General features: G+C 33.5%; 4 protein-coding genes across 4 annotated transcripts; 2 read left to right on the top strand and 2 right to left on the bottom strand.

The window, feature by feature from the left end:
• Positions 1-148: 148 nt before the first annotated feature.
• Positions 149-3,298, top strand: NAEGRDRAFT_69286 (uncharacterized protein; the record flags this gene model as incomplete). The annotated part of the gene is made up of 9 exons (XM_002675592.1): positions 149-680; positions 720-799; positions 846-1,323; positions 1,374-1,487; positions 1,528-1,579; positions 1,619-2,136; positions 2,175-2,359; positions 2,400-3,069; positions 3,165-3,298. The coding sequence occupies 9 exons, from the start codon at positions 149-151 to the stop codon at positions 3,296-3,298; spliced, it is 2,763 nt and encodes a 920-aa protein (XP_002675638.1).
• A 245-nt stretch (positions 3,299-3,543) lies between these two features.
• NAEGRDRAFT_69285 (uncharacterized protein) lies at positions 3,544-4,364 on the top strand (the record flags this gene model as incomplete). Its single annotated transcript, XM_002675591.1, has 2 exons — positions 3,544-4,266; positions 4,311-4,364. The coding sequence occupies 2 exons, from the start codon at positions 3,544-3,546 to the stop codon at positions 4,362-4,364; spliced, it is 777 nt and encodes a 258-aa protein (XP_002675637.1).
• Positions 4,365-5,040: 676 nt separating this feature from the next.
• On the bottom strand, positions 5,041-7,479 carry NAEGRDRAFT_50221 (uncharacterized protein; the record flags this gene model as incomplete). Its single annotated transcript, XM_002675506.1, has 1 exon — positions 5,041-7,479. The coding sequence occupies one exon, from the start codon at positions 7,477-7,479 to the stop codon at positions 5,041-5,043; it is 2,439 nt and encodes an 812-aa protein (XP_002675552.1).
• A 50-nt stretch (positions 7,480-7,529) lies between these two features.
• Positions 7,530-19,561, bottom strand: NAEGRDRAFT_55825 (cytoplasmic dynein; the record flags this gene model as incomplete). Its single annotated transcript, XM_002675505.1, has 2 exons — positions 7,530-12,635; positions 12,780-19,561. The coding sequence occupies 2 exons, from the start codon at positions 19,559-19,561 to the stop codon at positions 7,568-7,570; spliced, it is 11,850 nt and encodes a 3,949-aa protein (XP_002675551.1). The 3' UTR covers positions 7,530-7,567.
• Between the last annotated feature and the right edge of the window lie 1,041 nt (positions 19,562-20,602).

Genomic DNA, 20,602 nt, shown 5'->3' with positions numbered 1-20,602 from the left:
TATTTAATATTATAATTTCATAAATTACTAGTACTTATTGAATGCATTCATATTGTGCAAATTAAAGAGAATGAATTTTAGTCTCGAGAGTTTTTTTCCTAGTTGAACAATTCCAGAGAAAACTAGAGTTGTTCACTCCAAAGAAAAAATGTCTTCCAAGTCGAACAGTAATAATAACAAACGATCGTTATTATTGAAAACGACAAGTGCTTCCTCAAATAATCAGGATGCAATTAATTCTGGAGACAGTAATAATGTAAATAGTAACAACAGTGGAAATCAAAATAATCAGTCTTCATCATCGAAGGACTCGATCGGTTTGAGATTGTATCATAGATCACTGAATTTAAGACCTGTACTCTCTAAAGGAATCACCAATGTACAAACAACAATTTCCGATCACTTTCCAAGTAAACAATCAACTTCGACTGTAGGAATTAATATTGATGATATTAATCTTGATGATGATGAATTGGAATTGATTTTGGAAAAACATGAGAATGAAAAGAAAGAAAAGCTAAAAGAATTGAAATATAATACTAAAAGCTTTCCTCAAATTGATTTGGAAGCAGCAAAAACTTGGATTTATCCAACCAACTATACAGAGAGAAAGTATCAGTTCAAAATTTGTGAGAAGGTTCTTCTAACTAATACACTCGTATGTTTACCAACAGGTTTGGGTAAGTATTGAATTAGGAACATTAGTGTGACACTTTTAGGTAAAACATTCATTGCCAGTGTTGTAATGTACAATTATTATAGATGGTTTCCAATTGGTAAGATTATCTTCTTGGCTCATGTAGGTATTCAATCAGATTACATTGATTTTTTACAATAATTTTCAGACAATATCACTAGTAGATCAGCAAATGAATGCTTGTTACAATATTATGGGTATTCCAGAAGAGGAAACAGTTGTATTGACTGGTAGAATTTCTCCTGACGAGCGTGTAGATTTGTGGAAAACTAAACGAGTATTCTTTTGTACTCCAGAGTGTGTGGAGAAGGATTTAGAAACAGGATCTTGTCCAGCAAGACAAGTAGTTCTTGTAGTTTTTGATGAAGCTCACAAGGCAAGTGGTAATCATGCTTATTGTGTGGTTACAAAATTAATTGGAAAGAAGAATGATCATTGGAGAGTATTGGGATTGTCAGCCACTCCAGGAAAAACTCATGCCGATATTCAAAAGGTGATAACAAATTTGAGAATTTCTCATGTAGAGGTTAGAGATGAATCAGACAAGGATGTAGCAGAATATTTACATGAAAAAGAAACTAAGACGATAATTTGTAATCGTGATAGAGATTCTGTGATAATAGATAGTAGGTTTTAATGAATTATTTCATAATTTAGATTCAAATTATCTTTATAGATTTGTTCTATAAATTAGTGGGACCATTTGTGGAAAGATTGATTCAAGCTGGTGCAGTTTATAATTGTGACCCATCTTCTTTATCTAAGAATGCATTACACGTAGCTATGACAAGTAAGTATTCAACTCTTTTCCTTCTCTAATGAATTTCCAGAATTTTTAAAGAGTAAAAAAAAGGATGCTTACAAATATATGGGTGATTTTCAGTAAGTTATCAACATGAATATTTTTCTTAAATATGATAGAGTATTGATAGCTCTGTATACAGGTCTGTTTTATTTACACACCCAAGATATGACCCTATTTGTTGATTCGCTGCAAAATATAACAACTGAAACAACAGACAAAAAGAAGAAACAATACCTTCTTAGTAGAAATCAAATAATCAAACAACCAATTTTCAAAACCATCCTTCAAGCATGTGAGAAGATTATTAGTCAGGGATATGTGCATCCTAAACTCAAAAAAATGGAACAAGTCATATTGGAACATTTCCAAAAAGCATCTCAAGAAACTAAAGTAGTGGTATTTGCACTTTTCCGAAAAACTGTCGATATTATTGTGGAAATTCTTTCAAAACATGAAATTCTGAAAGTTTCTCCATTTATTGGACAAGGCAAAGGAAGGGCCCAGAAAGGATTTAACCAAAAGAAGCAAAAATCTATTATTCACGATTTTAGAGATGGTATTTTTAACGTACTGGTATCAACACCAATCGGTGAAGAGGGTTTAGATATTGGAGAAATTGATTTGATTGTTTTATGTAAGTTTTCTATTGAAATAGAGTTTGACATTTTATAGATGATTCTGCTTCAAGTCCAACAAGACTCATTCAGAGAGTTGGTAGAACTGGTAGAAAGAGAAAAGGTAACATTGTTGCTCTTCTTTCTGAGGGTAGAGAACGACATGCTTATGAAGAATCCATTAAGCAGAAAAAAGTTCTTATTGATGCATTGAAGGAAATACCATATCATAATGACGTGAAGGTTTGTAATAATTACTAGTATTCTCGTGTTAACATGATAGTTCTTTGAGAAAAATATGAGAATGGTTCCTAATCAAATTATTCCTCAAGTTGTCAGAGAAAAGATAATTGTCCAATCACCAAAGATTCAGGGATTAAAACTTAAAAAGAGGAGAATAATAGACAGTGACGATGAGGATGAGGAAGTTGTGTTATCTGATAAGGATGAACAAGAGGAGGAAGAAACTCAGCAAATAGTTAATATTGAAGAGGAAATTGAAATAGTAGAGGACGATTTTGTGCCTCTTGGAGGAGAGGATATTTACGAGCCAATTGCTGATTATTCTGCTGTTGATAATACTCCAGATCATTATCAAACTACATCCTCCTCTGGTATGAGTAATACTAAGAGGTATACTGAAACAGATAACTTTGATATCACCAAATACAGAAGTGAAATGAAAGAAAAGAGCAAGGATGCTTTCAAAACAAATGGGCATATGGATTTGGATAAGATTTTGAAATTGTCAACCAATAATGAAGTAAGCTCCACAAGAAGAATCGATAGCTTACCGTCTCTCATATTTTCAGATGTTCCACCACCAAAATGGGCCTCCTCCTCAAATACTCCAAACGATTTAGAAGATGATGATATCATTATTGATTTTTCACTAGATGACCTCCAAAGCTCTTCATCTCCTCCAAACAAATCTATTCCACCAAACTTTGGAAGTAAGAAGGTGAAATTGAATGACTTTTATGATTGAATTCTAATAGGGACAGGTGCTTTCAATATGACGAATTAATTCAATCAAAAAAAATACAAGGAATGAATTGGAAATATCAAGCTGGTGTTTGGGGTGTTGCTATTGTTGGTTTTGCACTCTCTGTTCAATATTCGAGAAGTAAAGAAGTGAAAAAGATCAAGATTGATTTAGAGGAAAGTAAACCAAAGCAATAATCTTCTTATTACCGAAGGAAGGAATTCAAAAGACAAACTCTATCGGAACTAGTGTAAATAAAAATCAATTTCAAAATGCATTTACTGACAATGTGCCACTCTATGCACCTCTATTGAAATTATGCTCCATGGTGCATGCGATGATGGCATCAAACTAGTTTGATGGTGATGATATTAATATCATGTTAATAAAAATAATTCAATAATTATTTGAATGTTGGTTGTTGGTGATTGTTTTTAAAAAAATGGTTAAAATAGATTCTAATAAATTTAGATACCTCTCCAATGATGATTTCCGTGTGCTAACAGCCATTGAAATGGGTATGAAAAATCACGAATTAGTACCAACACCATTGATTGAGAGAATTGCAGGACTCAGACACGGAGGTACACAAAAAGTATTATCTTTATTATTAAAATATAGGCTTGTTCATCACGATGCCAAGAATTATGATGGTTATCATTTAACGTATCCAGGTTATGACTTTTTATCATTAAAAACATTTATGAAAAGAGGACATGTTGTTGGATTCGGAAGACAAATTGGTGTTGGTAAAGAATCTGATATTTACTTGTTGCTTTCACCTGTAAAGGAAGGAGAAGAAGTTGAAAAGGATGTTGATGAAGAAGATGAAGATGAAGTTAAAGTTGTTCTTGATAAGGAAGAAAAATTCTTGGAAGAAGAAAGTGATGAAGATGAGGAAGCTTTTGAATTTGAAGAGGATGGATTTGCTGGATATGATTTGGAACATAAAGCAAAACAAATTGTTATTAAATTCCACAGATTAGGTAGATCATCATTCAGAGCTGTTAAGAATACAAGAGATTATTTAGGAAAGAGAAGTAAGCCTACTAACTGGTTATATATGAGTAGATTGAGTGCTTTAAAGGAATTTGCTTTTATGAAAGCTATTTATGATACTGGATGTATTCCTGTACCAAAACCAATTGACTGCAATAGACATTGTGTTCTTATGGAACATATTAAGGGTTATCCTTTGTATCAAATTAGAGAGATGAAACATCCATTGTATGTTTATCAACAATGTGTAGATTTGCTTGTTAAATTAGCTCAATATGGTTTAGTACATGGTGACTTTAACGAATTTAACTTGTTGGTTAAACCAAAGAGTGAAAAGGTTATCGTAATTGACTTCCCTCAAATGGTTTCTACATCACACGCAAACGCAGATTATTACTTTAACAGAGATTTGGACTGTATTTCATCATTCTTTTCAAAGAAGTTTGGTATTGTTATTGATAAGGATGATCCAGAATATTCGAGGTATCATCCAAAACTTTCTGAAATTACAAAGGAATTTTCTTTGGATGTTAGTGTCGAAGCTAGTGGTTTTACAAAGGACAAGGCAAAGGAGTTTGATGATATTTTGAAAGAAAAGGACGAAGAAGGAAAAGAAGAAACAACAGAATCAACAGAAGAACCATCAACAACAACAAACGAGGAAACAACTGAAAATAATCAAGAAGAACAAGTTGACAGTGATCATGAACAAGCTTCAGTAGTTACTGGTACTAGTGTTTCAACAGCAACAGGAAGAAGGAGAAAGAAGAAGGCTCTTACTGCTGAGGACATTAAGGAACAAGTTAAGAGAGATATCAAAAAGAAGCAATTTACCAAGGTTAAAGATATTCAAACAGCCAAACGTAATACTCAAAAAGGTAGAGATCAAGTCAAACTCAGACAAAAAACACAAGAAAGAGATTATGACGATTATTAAAGTTTACTTTTTCTTCTTTTTGAGACTTGACTCTAAAATGTTATCAACAAAATCTAACATGTCAACTGATTCCTTCTTTCTCTTCTTATCTTTCTTTGGTTCATCAATTACTTCCAAAAAGTCTAGACTGAGATCCTCATTAGATTTCTTCTTACTTTCTTTCTTTTCAGTTTTCTCTTCTGTTGGTTTTTCTTTCTGTTTCTTTTCCTTCTTTACAGGTTCAGCAGTTTCAATTGTAGATACAGCTTCTGTTTTCTCGATATTTTCAGTGGTAGATGGAGCTTGTTCTTTCTTTTGTGGTCTTTCCTTCTTTGGCTTCTTTTTCTTTGAGGAACTGTTGGCAATATTTACATTTGCCATTTCTTGAATCATCTTGGCATTCTTCTTCTTTTTACTTCTTTGTTCTTCCTTTCTTTGTAACCAATCATTTGGATTACTCTTGAATTGTGACAAGTTGGTCTTATTCCAAAGGACAGAACCTGGCTTACTAGATCTAATCTTTGTTTCTGCGTCTTTCAAAATTGTTGCAATTTCCATGTGCAATTTACTGTCTTTGCATTCAAGCATGGCCTTTTCCACAACGAATGCACCATAAACATTTACAGATAAATCTACAAGCTTTGGTTTGATCTTTTGGATAAACTCATCACTCATTTGAACAAGTGAATCAATTACCATACTAGTTTCCTTTGTGGTACACAATGTAAAGAGTTTTTCTTCGTCCATTTCTTTGAAAATATTCAAAAGTGGATTCAACATTTTCTTGGATTGGAATGTGAAAAGTGTTGATAATAAATTGCAACCGTGTCTATTGCATGTAGTTTTATCTTCCAAATAGAGTAATTCTTCAATGGCTTGTTCATTTGTCTTTTCTCCATCCTTTGTCAATCCTTTGAGTAATTGTTGGATCAATTCTTGTTCCTTAGTATTGAACTTTAAACAACCCTTAGCCAAACAAGTAATAACATTGAGAATTCCCTCAGAGAAACACTTCTTGATAGAATCTCTCAAAGCATTGAAAAGTAAAATAAATTGTTCTCTATTTGCTCTTTCAATTGCATTAACAATTGTATAGCACTTATTCTTATCTGTGGCAAAGCTTTCAGCATTAGGTGCAAGAATCTTTTCAACAATATTTGAGAAAATACCTTCATCTCCAATACTAATAATTAATTCTACAATACGACTGTGTTGTGTACTAGATAAGAGTTTGGTAATTGTTTCAGAAGAAATTGTCAATTCTTCATCTGATGTTTGTTCAATAGCATATTTGATAATCTTAGAGAGAAGTTTTGCATCAGTTTTACCAATCATTTGCATAAATGTTGAAACATTTTCCATAAGTGATGTTAAAAATCCAAGAGCAATACTATCATTCAAAATATCACCAATAGGACATGATGAAATAACCTTGTCAACCATAAGATCCAAAAGAGTTTTTCCAAGTTCCTTCTTGGATTTAATATATCCAAGACAAAGTGGTAATTGTCTTACAACAAATGAAGCATTCTTATGGAAAATCATATCGAACAAGTTTGGTTCAATAGATGAGTTATAGGCCTCAATTATAATATCAGTCATTGTTGGCTTTGAATCAAGTTCATCATCTTGCATTAAATTTTCGACATGTGATTCTTCTTTAACAACTTCTGGAACATATTTCAAAGCTTCTTGAATTAAGAATGAACTAAATCTACCATTACTAATGATATGTAAATGATTCGAACAAGCATTCAAAAATCCTCTCAAATCCTCTGAAGAGCTTAATGGTACCATTGTTTGAAGACATTTAGCAATAACAGGATTATTCAAAGACACAATTAATGCATAATTTCCCTTCTTCTTTTGTTCTTGTTCATCACCAGTACCTTCAAATAAATTCTTCATTTCAATAGTATAATTGAAAACACTTGTAATAAATTGAATACGATCTTCGTTAGTTGGGAAATCATCCTTATTCATCAAAGATTCAATTCTTCTAAAATATGACAAGATACTTCTTGCAGTTCTAATTTGATTCTTTCCTTCACTATCAAAAACTTCAGCAATATTCAACTGTGAAAGTTCAGTTCCGAATGTGACAAGATCATCTTCGTTATTTGTTTCGTCTTCTTGGTTTTTATCGTTATTATATCTATCATCTTGTTTGTTATTGTATCTGTTGTTTTTATCATATGATTGTCTATTATTATCATATCTATCATTGTTATATGATGATTGTCTATTATTGTCATATCTATCATTGTTATTATATGATCTTCTACCTCCTCCTCTATTGTTGTTGTTCCTATTATTTCTATCATAAGAATCATCTCCGTTGGAACTTTTCCATGATGAAATTCCCCCTCCTCTATTACTTCCGAAACGATTATCATCACTTCCTCCATCAATTCTCTCACCTCTATCGTTGTGAGTTGGTTTTGTCTTTCTTAGCATGAACATTTTTTTTCAATTATTTTGATGAAATGGTTTGGTGAAGTTGAAGAATTTAAAATAATTTAATGTTGTTTTTTATTATTTACACAAAATCTTATTGGGTATCAACAAAGAGTGCTGTACCAGTTAAAATAAACTTGTCAACATCTACAATAGAATTACATGGCATAGTTAATTCAGCAACTGTGAATTCTCTGTTGGTAGAATAATAGATTGGAAGTGGCAGAGTAACTTGTGGGAATTCTTTCTTTTGCTTCAAATCTTCCACTTGTTTTTCTGTGAGCCAGTAAACTTCACATGGTGGTAATTCAATAAGTGCTGGTGATGAATCAGATGAAATGCTGGTAAGTGTACCATCAAATTCACTACCTTGAATACCAATACCCTTGATAGCAACTTTGAGTGAAACACCAGAAATATTCTTATTACCCCAAGAGGCAGTCAATACAGTTAAGTCATCAAGTTGAAGTCCAGATTTTCTAGCTGTTTGTTGTTTGAGAGCATTGAAGAAGATGTGAGGATTGAATAGTGTATTCAACTCGAGAGGCTTGGAGAATAGTTTACCTTGGGAAACGAGTGTACAACATTCATGCAACTTGAGGGTCTTTGAGACAATTTCGTTCAACCAAACAGTAATATTGTCACCAGGACCATTTTCCCATTTAAGTTGCCATCTTTCAGGAATTGAACCACCCATGAGAGAAAGACCATTGGAATGGATAATAGCATCAATCAAGGAAACTCCCTTGATTACTTCACTAATCTTTTGAACTTCAGAATCAATAAATTTGATCAAATCAAGAGAATTATCCATTTCTAAAGTAATAAATGAGTCAACTGGATCATTAATCACTTCATTATTTCTCTTAGTTTGAAGTAATACGGATCTGTTAGGGTTTACCAGTCCATTCCACAATTGTACAATAGGTACTAATTTTGAAGTCCATTCTTCCTTATTGAAGGAGTGATGTGATTGGTTCATAGAATGAATATGTTTGAGTTTTTCTATTAATTTGTTACCTCTGTAAACTTGAACAACTCTATCAGCATTAGGTGGAAGACCAAATACAACAGGTTGATCAATATCTGGTAATCTTTCAATAAATCTCATATATTCTTCATATGAATTATTATCAGGAAGGAATAAACCCTTTGTGTAAAGAGATTCCTTATTATTAAGAACATTTGGATTAAAGTACTTGGTGAGGTAAGCTCTCAAGATCTTGGCATCGTACTTATTATCAATTCTACCACCATAAATGGCATTTTCTAAAAGTCCAAGAATAGTATTCCATTCTGGATTTTCGTTCTCAATTGCAGCTCCAATAATGTCTGAGGCAGCTCTGAAATCTGAAGAAGAGAATTCGTAGAATTTAGACCAACCTTGAGGGATATATGTTCTTCTCTCTTGTACAACAGAGTGGAACCAAGCCAAAAGGAGAGACAATCTCATACGATTCTTTCCGTATGCCTTGAATTCAGTAACATTTTGTGATTCAAAGGTTCTGAGCATATTTTGCTTGATTCCTGGAGGAGATTCAAATGTTAATTTCAAGCTTTGTTGGAGTAAAATGATTGGGAATTCATCATGTGTCTCGGTGGTCAACCATAATCTAAATCCTTCATTTACATCAGAAAGGACAGCAATTTCTTTCTCCAAAGTTGGAAGCCAAGAAACTACCAAGTGAAGATTCTTCAAGAACAACCATTTTCCTTCTCTTGTACATTTTCTAAGGAGTTGGATAGCCTCTTCTGTTTGACCTTGACCCATAGCCAATTCAATAAAGTTGGCTTCCCCAGCAACATCAAGAGCCATTTGTCTCAATTCTTGTGAAGGATCAGCACCAGCAGTAGTAATAAGTAAAATAGGTTCGGCACAATTACTTTCTTGCTTGTGGATATTGGCAAGTTTTAATGAGGTTGACAATGACTTGATATCCAAAGTCTTTGTGACCAAATCTGTGATAACAACAAACAATTGATCAGGTTTCAAAGTTTTGATAACAAGAACCTTTTCAGCATAGCTGATGGAATTATCAGGTACTGGGAATGATGAAACAGCATCTTCCTTTGAAGTTAACCAATGTTTCCACTTCTCACTGTTACCAAATTGAAGCTTGCTAACGGTTTCAGGAAGGCATGCTGAAAGAAGTTGGAATGTCTTGACTCTATCTTGAGGAATCCAATTTGGAGTTTGTGTTCCTGTAGGTGCTTCTTTCAAAACATTACCAATAAAGAAGTTCCATTGTTGTTGATTGAACATTGATGGGAATAGACCACGAACCATATGCATACCAAATAAAAGTCTATCCTCCTTGAATAAAGATCTAGTAATGTAGGTAAAGGCAATCTTACTCAATTCTTGTTTCAATAGGGTAATTCTCAAATTAACATCAGATGCCTTGTCTAATCTTGAAGTTAAAGCTTGATCGAAAAGCTTGATGAATGAAGAGAGACTGAATTGGTACATTCTATTAATGTTCTTCATATCAGAAATGATAAAGAAAAGGTTGCTACCCATTTCAGCAAATGGACGATATTGATCTCTCTTTGTTTCTAATTCCTTCATAGTCTTACTAGATTCTTCTAAACTGCTAACAATAGATTGACTCTTCTTCTTAATTTCAGCCAATTTAGTGATAAGAGATTCATTCTCAAGTAGATTTCCTTTGGATGATGCTAATTCATTCAAGAGTTGCTTTTCTAAATCACTAAGTTGAATCTTGTTTTCTTCTTCCTTCTTCAACAACATACTCTTCTTTTGTTCGATTTCTGGGTTTTCATGTTGTAAGGTTTGACTCAATAATTGTCCTTCTAGACCAGATTTTGTTACAGTAAAGTTGACAACAGTAACAAGAGGAGAAGCATCAGGTGTAAGGGAAATATTTGGATTTCTTGTTACAAGATAAATCTTGAAATCTTCGCTGTAATCAACAGTCTTTTCTCCTACCACTACGGATTTTCTAGTACCTTGTACAATAATTTCATTTCTCAAAAGTGGATAGAGGATTGGATCGACTTGATCAACTTCTTCAACAATTAATGTCTTACCAAATCTCACTGCCAATTCTAAAGTTGTACTAAACTTGGTATCATGGGAAGTTGTACATTCTACGCTCTTATTCATCAAGTGAGTCTTTAACCATTCAACAGCTCTTCTGGATGGATCAATGATAAGTGGATGCTTAATACTTTCTAAAATAACAATAGCATTTTCTGTTGAAAGTTCATCACCAGGAAGTCCTTCACCTTTGTATTGGAGCATTTCACTTTCAGTACTCATGAATGAACGGAAGTCAAATGACTTCATATTAGCAATAATCTTCCATTTTTCAATATATTCCTTTCTAACATTTTCTGGGGCATCAGGAAGGTAAGTCATAAATGATGAAGCTAATAATGCTTGGTATGGCATATCTTTCATTTCTTTTGCCAATGCATCAAGTTGTTGTTCCCATCTTTCTTTTTCACCTCCAAGTTTTCCAATCAAACTCTTAGCTGATGAAAGTGTCTTTTCGGCTTGTTGGAGTCCAAACTTGAGGGATTCAGCTTCTTGTGTCTTTTGTTCGTATTCATCTTGCAAAGATTTGACCTTCTCATTGAGGGTATTAAGTTTACTCTCGCATTGAGCCAATTGATTGTTCAATACTTCTTGAGATTTAAGTAAAATTTCCATTTCTCTTTTAAGTGGACCAACTTGTTGGAGGACTTCAGCATATTCAACGTTGGCAGTAACCCATTTTGCGAGAGGTAAAGCTGACTTGCTACTTCTGGCAGCAACTTCAGGTTGGAATGATTCTGCACCTTCACCGGCAAGATATTTCTTGATATCATCAAGTACCTTTTTATCTACAGTTGATGCATCAAAGTTCATAATTTGATCCTTAACACCCATACGATTCAAGAAGTTTTGGATACCCTTCCAAGAATTCCAATCCTTTTGTCCCATCAATCTAACTACACCTTCCAAAATTTGTCTGATAATAATTGGAGGTTGTTGTAAACTCTTAATTTCAGATATTTCTTTTGGTGTTAATGCACCGACAGCTTGTTTGGCACTCTCCAAAAGAGGTTCAATACTTGAAAGTTTTCCATTGATGAAACTCTTCTTTTCGTTGAGCTTGACATCTTCTACCTTGACTTGCTCCTTTAGCTTTTCAATATCATTTTGTTCCTTGACTGATTCTTGCATACTCTTTTGAATTTCTGTAAGGGCAATCTTCTTTTGTTCTTGCTTTTCATTGAGTTGTATTTTTTGTACTTCAGCTTTCTTAGACAATTCATCAACACTCTTAGATGCTTCCTTCAACTTTGATAAACCCTTGTTCAAGTGCTCTTGTTGTTCTTGCTTAACAGATCTCTTCTTTTGTAAAGTCTTATTGAATGTATCAATAAAGTTAATAAAATGGAGAGGGGTTGCTTTTCTTTCAGTACAAGTATCGTGAATATTAACGAACAATTGCATGAATTCATCTGGTTTAAGAGATAGGGTCTTCAAGTCATTTTCATCTATAATCATCTTTGGAATTTGTTGAATTCCTTCTGCGGACCAATTATCCTTCCAAATGATTGAACATTTTGTAAAGATGGCAGGATTTGATCTACATTTCATATCAAAGTTACTATTATCAGGATCCATCAATAAAACTATTCTCATGTTGTTAACTACACGTTTGATGAAGATAGCATTAGGACTCATACTTTGATTTCCTTCTCTTGAACTTTCATCTTTGATAGAAGAGAGAATCATTTCTAATTCTTCCTTGGTAAAGAGACCTGGAATTTCACCAGAACTGAGAAGACTATTAACATATTCCAAAAGTGAAACGTCAGTCATGTGGTGGTCTTCAAGGATAAGACAAACTTTTTCGTTTTGTGCAGCTTTTTGAATAACAGCTTTAACATCATTCTTGAAATGCTTGCTAGAGTAGCCAACAACCATCTTTGGAATGAATAGCTCAAACTTGAGAAGGTGACAAACGAGGGCAACCATATCACTACTACCAATGCCTTGTTTGGTTACGAGTAGTAAAGAATTTCCATCTTTACAGAGAACTCTATCTATCATGGCTACATATTCAACAATTTCAGGAATAAAGAACAAACGCAATGGTCTGTTTTCTCTTTCAAAGCTTTGTAGAGCAGTCTTTTTAAGATTACTTCTCTTAGCAGTTCCAGAGTAGCCCAAATAGTTACCAAATTCAAGTGTCTTGGCAGGACAAAGCATACGCTTCTTGTCACTGGATGCCAAAGTAGTGAAGAGAATTTTACCAAGCATCTTAGGTGAGTATCCAATAGATTCTAACTTCATATGAATAGCAGCTTCCATATTATCAAAGGCTGTAATATCCTTTACAAGTTTATCTCTAAAGATTCTTCTTGCTTCATAAGTCCAAGCATCTAGAAGTTCTGTGCATCTATTACTAGAAGCAGGAATAGTAAAGCTCAATAAACCAAGAATCCATCTAGTGAGATCTCTTGGAGTGAATTGGTAATGAGCATATTCATCTACAGTAAACTTCTTAGAAACACTATCATACAAATCAATCATAACTTCAGTCAACAAATCAATATTTTGTGTTTGCTTCCAAACAGCGTGTCCTGAAAATTCTTTAGATAGAGCACATTTGAGATAAGTAAATACGATTTGTTTCAATTGTTGCTTGTCTGTGTATGACATGTAAGCAATTCTTACAATAGATGTAAATCTGGTTGTAAGCTCATATCTACCAACAGTTGTGGCAGGATTCATAGAGCAAACAATTTGAATTCTTTCTAAACCTACCCACTTTAGTTCATCATCATAATAGCCATTGTATGTGATAAGTTGTTGTAGGAAGGAAATTAATTGGGTTGTACCATACTTATCTGGACAAGGCAAGTTAATATCCTTCAAGAACAAAATGAGTCTTTCTCCTTCTCTTGGTCTAAGAACACGACCAGTGTTTGTAGTGAATACAGCACAAGTTTGATTCAATTTTTGAATAACATGGCTCTCATTAGTTTGAGAATTACAGTGGATTCTGGCAATTTGAACAGAGTGCAAGTCGAGGAAAAGATTTTCCAAGAGCATACCTTTACCTGCACCTTCAGGACCAGCAAGAATGAAAGGTTCCATATTGTGTAACCAAGGATAAATAATATCTGTTGTTCTTTGAATATCTACAGTTCTAATCATAGGACTATTTTGGAGACTTTCATATGTAATTTCTTCAGAATCAGTGAAAGAGTATTGGGTATAACAGGAATCATGTTTAGAGTAGTAATAATCAAGAGGTCTTCTCAAATCGAGTGAACTTTCAGAACAAAGTGTATAGATATCCTTTGCAAGCTTTTCTCTTGCCTTGATATTTAAGGATGATCCCAAACCTTTAACCAATGAATTAGCAAATTCTCCCTTTGTAGAAATATCAGGAGTTATATGTGATAAACCATTCATTATAATACCCATACTAGTAGACTCAATAACAAACTCACTTTGATCAACAGCGAGAACAGCATCTAAAGCTTGGTAGAAATAGTTGTCAACCAGTGACTTTAAATTATCAGTTAAATCTTCATGTCTATTCATCCATGCATGTACAAAGCTCTTTACATCAACATCATTATCTGACAAGAAGATAACACCCATTCTACTGACAGTAGCTGGAGAAGCAAACTTGAGGCTGTGAGTTTCGAAAATAAAGTTAACATTTGAACCGAATTGAATTCTTTCACCTGTTGGCATTGTAAGCAAGTGGTTATCATCAAGAACAGAATTCAATGATTCAACCCATTCTGGATCAATATCACCATCACAAACCATCCAAGACATGACATCTGGCTCTTCCTTCAAAATAATACGAGAGTTAGCTGTAATAATGCCTTCAAACCATTCTCTAGTATCCATGTCCATGTGACCCAAAAGTTGGTGTCTTGGCATTGCCTTTGGATTTACAACATAACTCTTGAGCTTTTGATTAATTTTCTTAAGGGCTTCTGAAAGAACATGCCAGATAGTTGTCTTACCAGAACCACTAGGACCAACAAGTACTACACCCATTCTTTGTTTGCATGCTTCATAGAATTGAACAATTTTCTTGATCATATTTGGAATCGGTATCAATCCCAACTCTGTCATTACTTCCTTGATAGCTCTTTCCAATTCAATGTAAGAAATATCAGGAGCATCAATACCAGGGAATACATCCTTGATAATTCCATTGAATAGAACAGCATCCTTATGAGTGAGTTTTGATAGAGTGTTAACACGAAGAGCCTTAATAACGATTTGAGCTTCTGCTTCCTTGGAAAGGGAAGCTCCATGTTTTTTAGATTGTCTAATTTGAGATCCACCAATGTTAAGAATTGTCTTGAGAGAACGCAAGCCCCAATCGTAGTGTTGTTGTGAACTCAATAATTGTTTGCTAAGTTGGAATACACTGACAATCTTTTTACCCAAAAACTTGGCATGTTCAAAACCTTCTGAAAGCAAGATTACCTCAGCAATCAATTCATTATCTGGAGCAGCCATTGCTACAGCTCTGAACAATTGTTTCAAGTTGTCTGGAAGTTGAGATCTACCACCATAACCCTTACCTGCAGGGTTGAGGGTAACGAAAATACCAGCATTCAAATCTACTTTAACTTTGCTTCCAAGAATTTCTATTGGGTTTGCTGATTTTTCTTTAATGGCAACTTGGATAGTTTGAATTTGTTGTGAAATAGCTGACAATTGATCTGGTTTCAATCTGTTGAATTCGTCAAAACAACCCCAAGCACCACACTTTACAAGACCTATGAAAATTCTACCCATACTGTTAAAGTCAATACCTTCATCACAGTTGAAAACCAATACTTGTCTACCAAAAAGATGTCCAAGCGCTTTAACACTTTCAGTTTTACCTGTACCAGCAGGTCCATAAGGATTACCACCATAACCTAAAAGCATACCTTGTGTTAAAGTCAAATAACACTTATCTGTTAATGGTGTGTGTACAAGTTTAGAAACATTTCCTTGATATTCATAAGTATAATCAAACTTGGCATTACTCATCTTGATTACACATTTACCATTTTCAATATAAAATCTAAGTTGCTTTTGCCATAACCAATGTTGAATAGAAGAAACGTTTCCATCAATAAGACATTGAACAACATCAATATTGTGGATAATATCAAGAATAAGCGCTTTAACTTTCATAGAAACAACTTCGTCATCTTTAGCATTGATGGATGTAAATTGACTTAATTGAGACTTGACACTGTTCAAAAGTTGTGGTAAAGCATTGTTTTGAATAGCAAGTTCACATTTTCTTGTAAAGCTCACACTTTCTTGCAAGCAAAGAATTTGGGATGGGAAAGCATCCATATCGAATTCCTTTGACTTATCACATTCTAATAAAAGTTGTTGTAAGGTTAAGATCATTTGTTGATCTAGGTTGGCTAACCATTGCTCTACCTTGTCAGTTATCTTCACAGGTTGTTTAAGTTGTACAACTTCACCCTTACTGCTGCACATGGCAATAATTGTATCTTGTTCCTTATTGAATTGGACTTTGTAAATACCTGCATACAATTTCTTAAGGTGAGTTTGGATAACTGTTGGGTTTTGTGATTGACCAAGAATTTCTAACAAATCAGAATCACCAATAAAATAGAATCTTGGATATGCGCTTCTCTTTTCTTCCAAGAACTTGTTAAGAGCCTTTTGACAAACATCAAGTCCATCAGAAATACCCTTCAATCTATCTTTCAAGCCAATAATTCTATCCAACATAACTACACGTTTACCAATACCTCCTTTATCATTGATATTGGTAATAATATCAATAAAGTCCTTATCTAAACGATTGAATCTTTGTTGTTCCGAAGGAAGTGAACCTCTAGAGAAAATAGGTTCTAGATATAACCACTTTCTTTGGATGGCCATTAAATAATCCAAATATTCAGCCAAATTGGTAAGCTTGAGTTCCCATGACTTAATTTCTTCAATGAATGGTTCTGCCCATTGTGAATCCTTGATAGATTGAGCAAGTGATTGGTTATCACCAATTTGAGTCAAAAGATCCTTCCACTCCTTAATGAGTTGAAGTACTTTGTTGTTACCCTTGTATTCGAAAGTAGAAAACTCTGTAGAAAGACCCCACGCTTTGAGTTCATTGAGGGCGTCTCTGATTTGTTGTTCACCTGTAGCTCTAGAACTCAATTCCTTGATACTATTAATTTTCTCAATAATAATTGCAGATCTTGGTAGTAAATGACCAAACTTTAAATCTTCTACTGTAACTTTTTCTAAACCAATCAATCTGAAGAAGCTATCCCAATGTTCAGCTTGCCAACCATCACCAGTAATGAACTTTAAGTAATCCTTGAATTGGTTGTACTTTTCAATCTCCTCTCTAATGTATAAAGTAATACTATTCTTGTCCTTTTCCTTCAATTCAGAAATCCATTCCATAACAAAATCTTCGAATGAAAATATTTGCTTTTTGAAAACAAGCCATTCTTGTGATGTCAACTTTTCCAAGTCATTTAGGAATTTTTCATAAATACCCCAAATCTTTTCATATCTACCAATATCTTCATCAATTTCTGTCAATTCCTTTGGTGGTTGTGTAATTACACCAAAGTATGAACATTCTGTTAAGATTTCATCACCTCTCTTTCGTAATTCTTGGAATGATTCTCTCTTTTCTTTAATGAAGGCAATTTGCTTCTTTGAACTTTCAGCATCAACAAAGCTATTATCCTTAGGTTTCAACTCGTGCCATTTGCTTGCAAACTTGGCCAGTTCTCCCTTGAAATTGATAAGTTTTGCCTCCACTTCCTTTTGAAGGTTATTGGTCTTATCTTTCAAGTAGAGTTCGTGTGCCTGTAATGTATCATCGAAATCATTCCATTTTTCTTTAATAGAGGAACCATCAATTGCAACACCAGCAACACTTCTCAATAATCTATTCTTCTTTTCAAAGTTATCAAACTCTGCATAGAAAACAGACTTTTCCTCACTTAGTTTTCTACAGTATGCATGTGATTTACCTATTTCATCCATACTTTGAGGATCCTTCAACAAGCTTGCCAATGATTGAACAATAAACTGCTCAATAACATCAAGATGTTTTTGAGTTTTAGCTCTCAAAGTCTTTACAAGTAAATCACCTAGTTTTTGTAATTGATCTTGAATGGTATCTTTGATAGTATCTGTTGATACAGAAATACAATCAATCTTGATAACATTTTCAAGTCTTTCAATTTCCTTACCCTTTTCCTTTATCATTCTAAAGTTTGCTTCCCATTGATTGGTATCATTCAAAGTTTGTGAAACAATTTCTTCAAGTTCGTTATCTACCATTCCCAAAATAACATAGTCAGCAAAACGTTTCTTTACCTTTGCCAACCTAGTGAATAAAATTGTTGCCTTATGGTAAACTGTTTTGATTCCTTCATTGTTAGTATAGGTGATATTTTTGAAAATATCAATCTCGCTTAGGCCTCTAAATATTACTGGGAAGGCAATAAAATCTCTCATTTTCTCGTAGTATGTTTGTTTGATTTTTTCAAAAGCAGGAGAAAATTGAACTCTCTTATCCTTGAAAACTAACTCGCATTTGATTTCTGGCAATTGTTCATTCAAGGTTTCAAGACCAACTTTATATTGGTAATCTAGAGATTTGTATATATTATAATCCCAGTGAACTTTCCAGCTGTCCATATTGGTATAGTTTTGGGTTCTCAAAAATGAAAATATTTTGGTAATTTCATTAACTTTTCCAACCCAAGATTCTTTTTCTCTTAATAAATCAATATTCATCAATTGAGCAACTTTATCACCAATAAGAATGTGATACTTTCTCAATTTTCTATTTTCTGTAGTGAATTGTTCTGCAGCACTCTTCAATTTTGCAATATATTTTTCACCATTAGCCTTGCTCCATGATTTATCCTCTTTTTGGAATTCAAAAATAACTCTTTCAAAATTTGAGGCAGCATCAATAAGCATTGAAGATTGACTCTTAATAACTTGTGTATGGACATTGTTATAAAAATTGGCGATTTGTTTTAAAGCAATTGCTTGAGTATAAAAGTCCTTTGCTTCCTCTGCTAACTTCAATACACTTGAAGATAACTGGAATCCCAGAACTGATAATTGTCTTACTTCTCTTAATAGTGAAATAAGACGTTCGTTATAATTTACAACCATTTTCTTATTTCTATCTAGGCTAATCATTGATCCATTCAGTGAAAGATCATCCTTTGCTCTTTCAACTTCTTTTTCCCATTTAGACTTTTCTGAATTAATAAAAGTTTCAACTTCATTTTGGATGGAATTACAAATTTCTTGTAATTTTGTGGATTCAGGTAAATCATCCAAAAATGTTGCTGCAGTAATGATTGTAGATTTGATTTTTTCTTCAATTTGTTTTACAGAAACAATCCTTCTAACAATATCAGAGTTTGTTCCACTTTCATATTTTTGGTTATCCAAATCTGCTTTGAGTGTTTGTACGTGAGCTCTGAGTTGTCCTAGTAATGTAGCTCTTTCTTGAGTTAATTCTTTCTTAACATTGTCTCTTCTAATTAAATCTCTATTCTTATCAAATTCCAATAACAATAGTAATGGTTTTGATGAAAGAGCTGAAAGTCTGGTTCTTAACTTTTCGGAAATTCTCTTTTCAAGAGGTTCAATTATTTCTTCAAATCTAACAACACCAGATTTCCAAGATTGTTCAGAATATGGAGTAATAAAAACTGGATTTAAACCTGAAAATGGAGAGAAACAATCAATTCTAGCACATTCTTCTGCTGATAAATTATTTGCTAATTGTTCGTAGCTACTTCTAATACGTTCAATTTCTTCTAATCTTTGTAGTAATTGTTGAATAAATATATCTTTTGTATTTCCTGATTTCCATCTATGACTTCCTTCGTTTTGCCATATTGTAATTAATTCCTCTACTGTTTTTAACCAGTGATAACAAATTTCAATACCAGAGTCCAACTTTTTCTTTATGGAAAGGTAATCATCTCGCCAAATATCAACTTGACCGATTTTCATTTGAATAAACCTTCCGATAGAACCTCCAATTACATCCAACAAACGTTTCATTCTGCCTTCAGGATATGGTTTAGGATCCAAAACCTCTACCCATATCGAATCCACAGCATCCTTTACCTTGTCAATTAAACCATACTCTCCAATCAAATCATCTAAATTTTTTTGATGAAGACTTGAAAAATCTGATAGAAGGTTCTTTTGGTCTAGAATATCATGAATTTGTTGGGCCTGTTCACTTCTTGAACTAGTGTCGCTCCAGTATTGAAATTCTTCTTGAGGTGTAAGGAAAAAATATTGTTCAGAATCTTCTGATTCTTTAATCCTCTCATTAGTTTGTTTCTGTACAAGTGATTGAAGTCCCATTTCTAATTGGTTCATTAAATTTTGAATTGTTGGGTTACTAATTTTTGAATTTCCTGAGAGAAGTGGACCATAAACTTTTTGCAACATTTTAAGAAGGTCTACTCCTGCAGATAAATCATTATTTGTAAGTGATCCTACTTTAATTGTATTTTCCTTGCTATCCATCTTCATTTCCTCAACTGATTGAATCGGATATTCATTTCTCTTGATGAAGTGAATTTCATTGATGTATTGTACTCCAGTTGCTGCATTAGAAATTTTCAACTATACAACATTAGTATCATCTCACTACAAAATAACTATTGTACTATACAAACCTTATTATTTTCTAAAAGACAAATTTCTAAAAACGTTTCATTTCCATCAAGAAAGTTCGAAACGCAATCATCCATATGAAGCACGTCTATTGTGTTCTTTATTTGAGAGAGTGTGGATGAGAACGCGAGCTTAATCCAGTCTTTGATGACTTCAACTCGAGGATCATTAAAACTGAGAGGCATTTTTTTTGTTTGTTGTTTTTTCCTTCCCGGCTTCCCGCCTAATTGTAGTTTGTAAGTTGATATAGGTGGTTGTATGTCAGTACTTTAATTCACTCCCTTCAGTGCGTCGTCCATTCTATTCAACAATAATCATAACAAGTTTGAACTGTTCACTTGTGTGTTGCACCTTCCAATGTTGAAAATATCGAACATTATTATTCAATACTGAATTAAACAGATGAAGGTTTTT

The sequence above is a fragment of the Naegleria gruberi genome (genome assembly GCF_000004985.1).
Source record: "Naegleria gruberi genomic scaffold NAEGRscaffold_33, whole genome shotgun sequence".
Lineage (NCBI taxonomy): Eukaryota > Heterolobosea > Eutetramitea > Acrasida > Naegleriidae > Naegleria > Naegleria gruberi.
The sequence above is the reverse complement of the archived record's forward strand: the minus strand, read 5'-3'. Positions and strand labels throughout refer to the sequence as shown.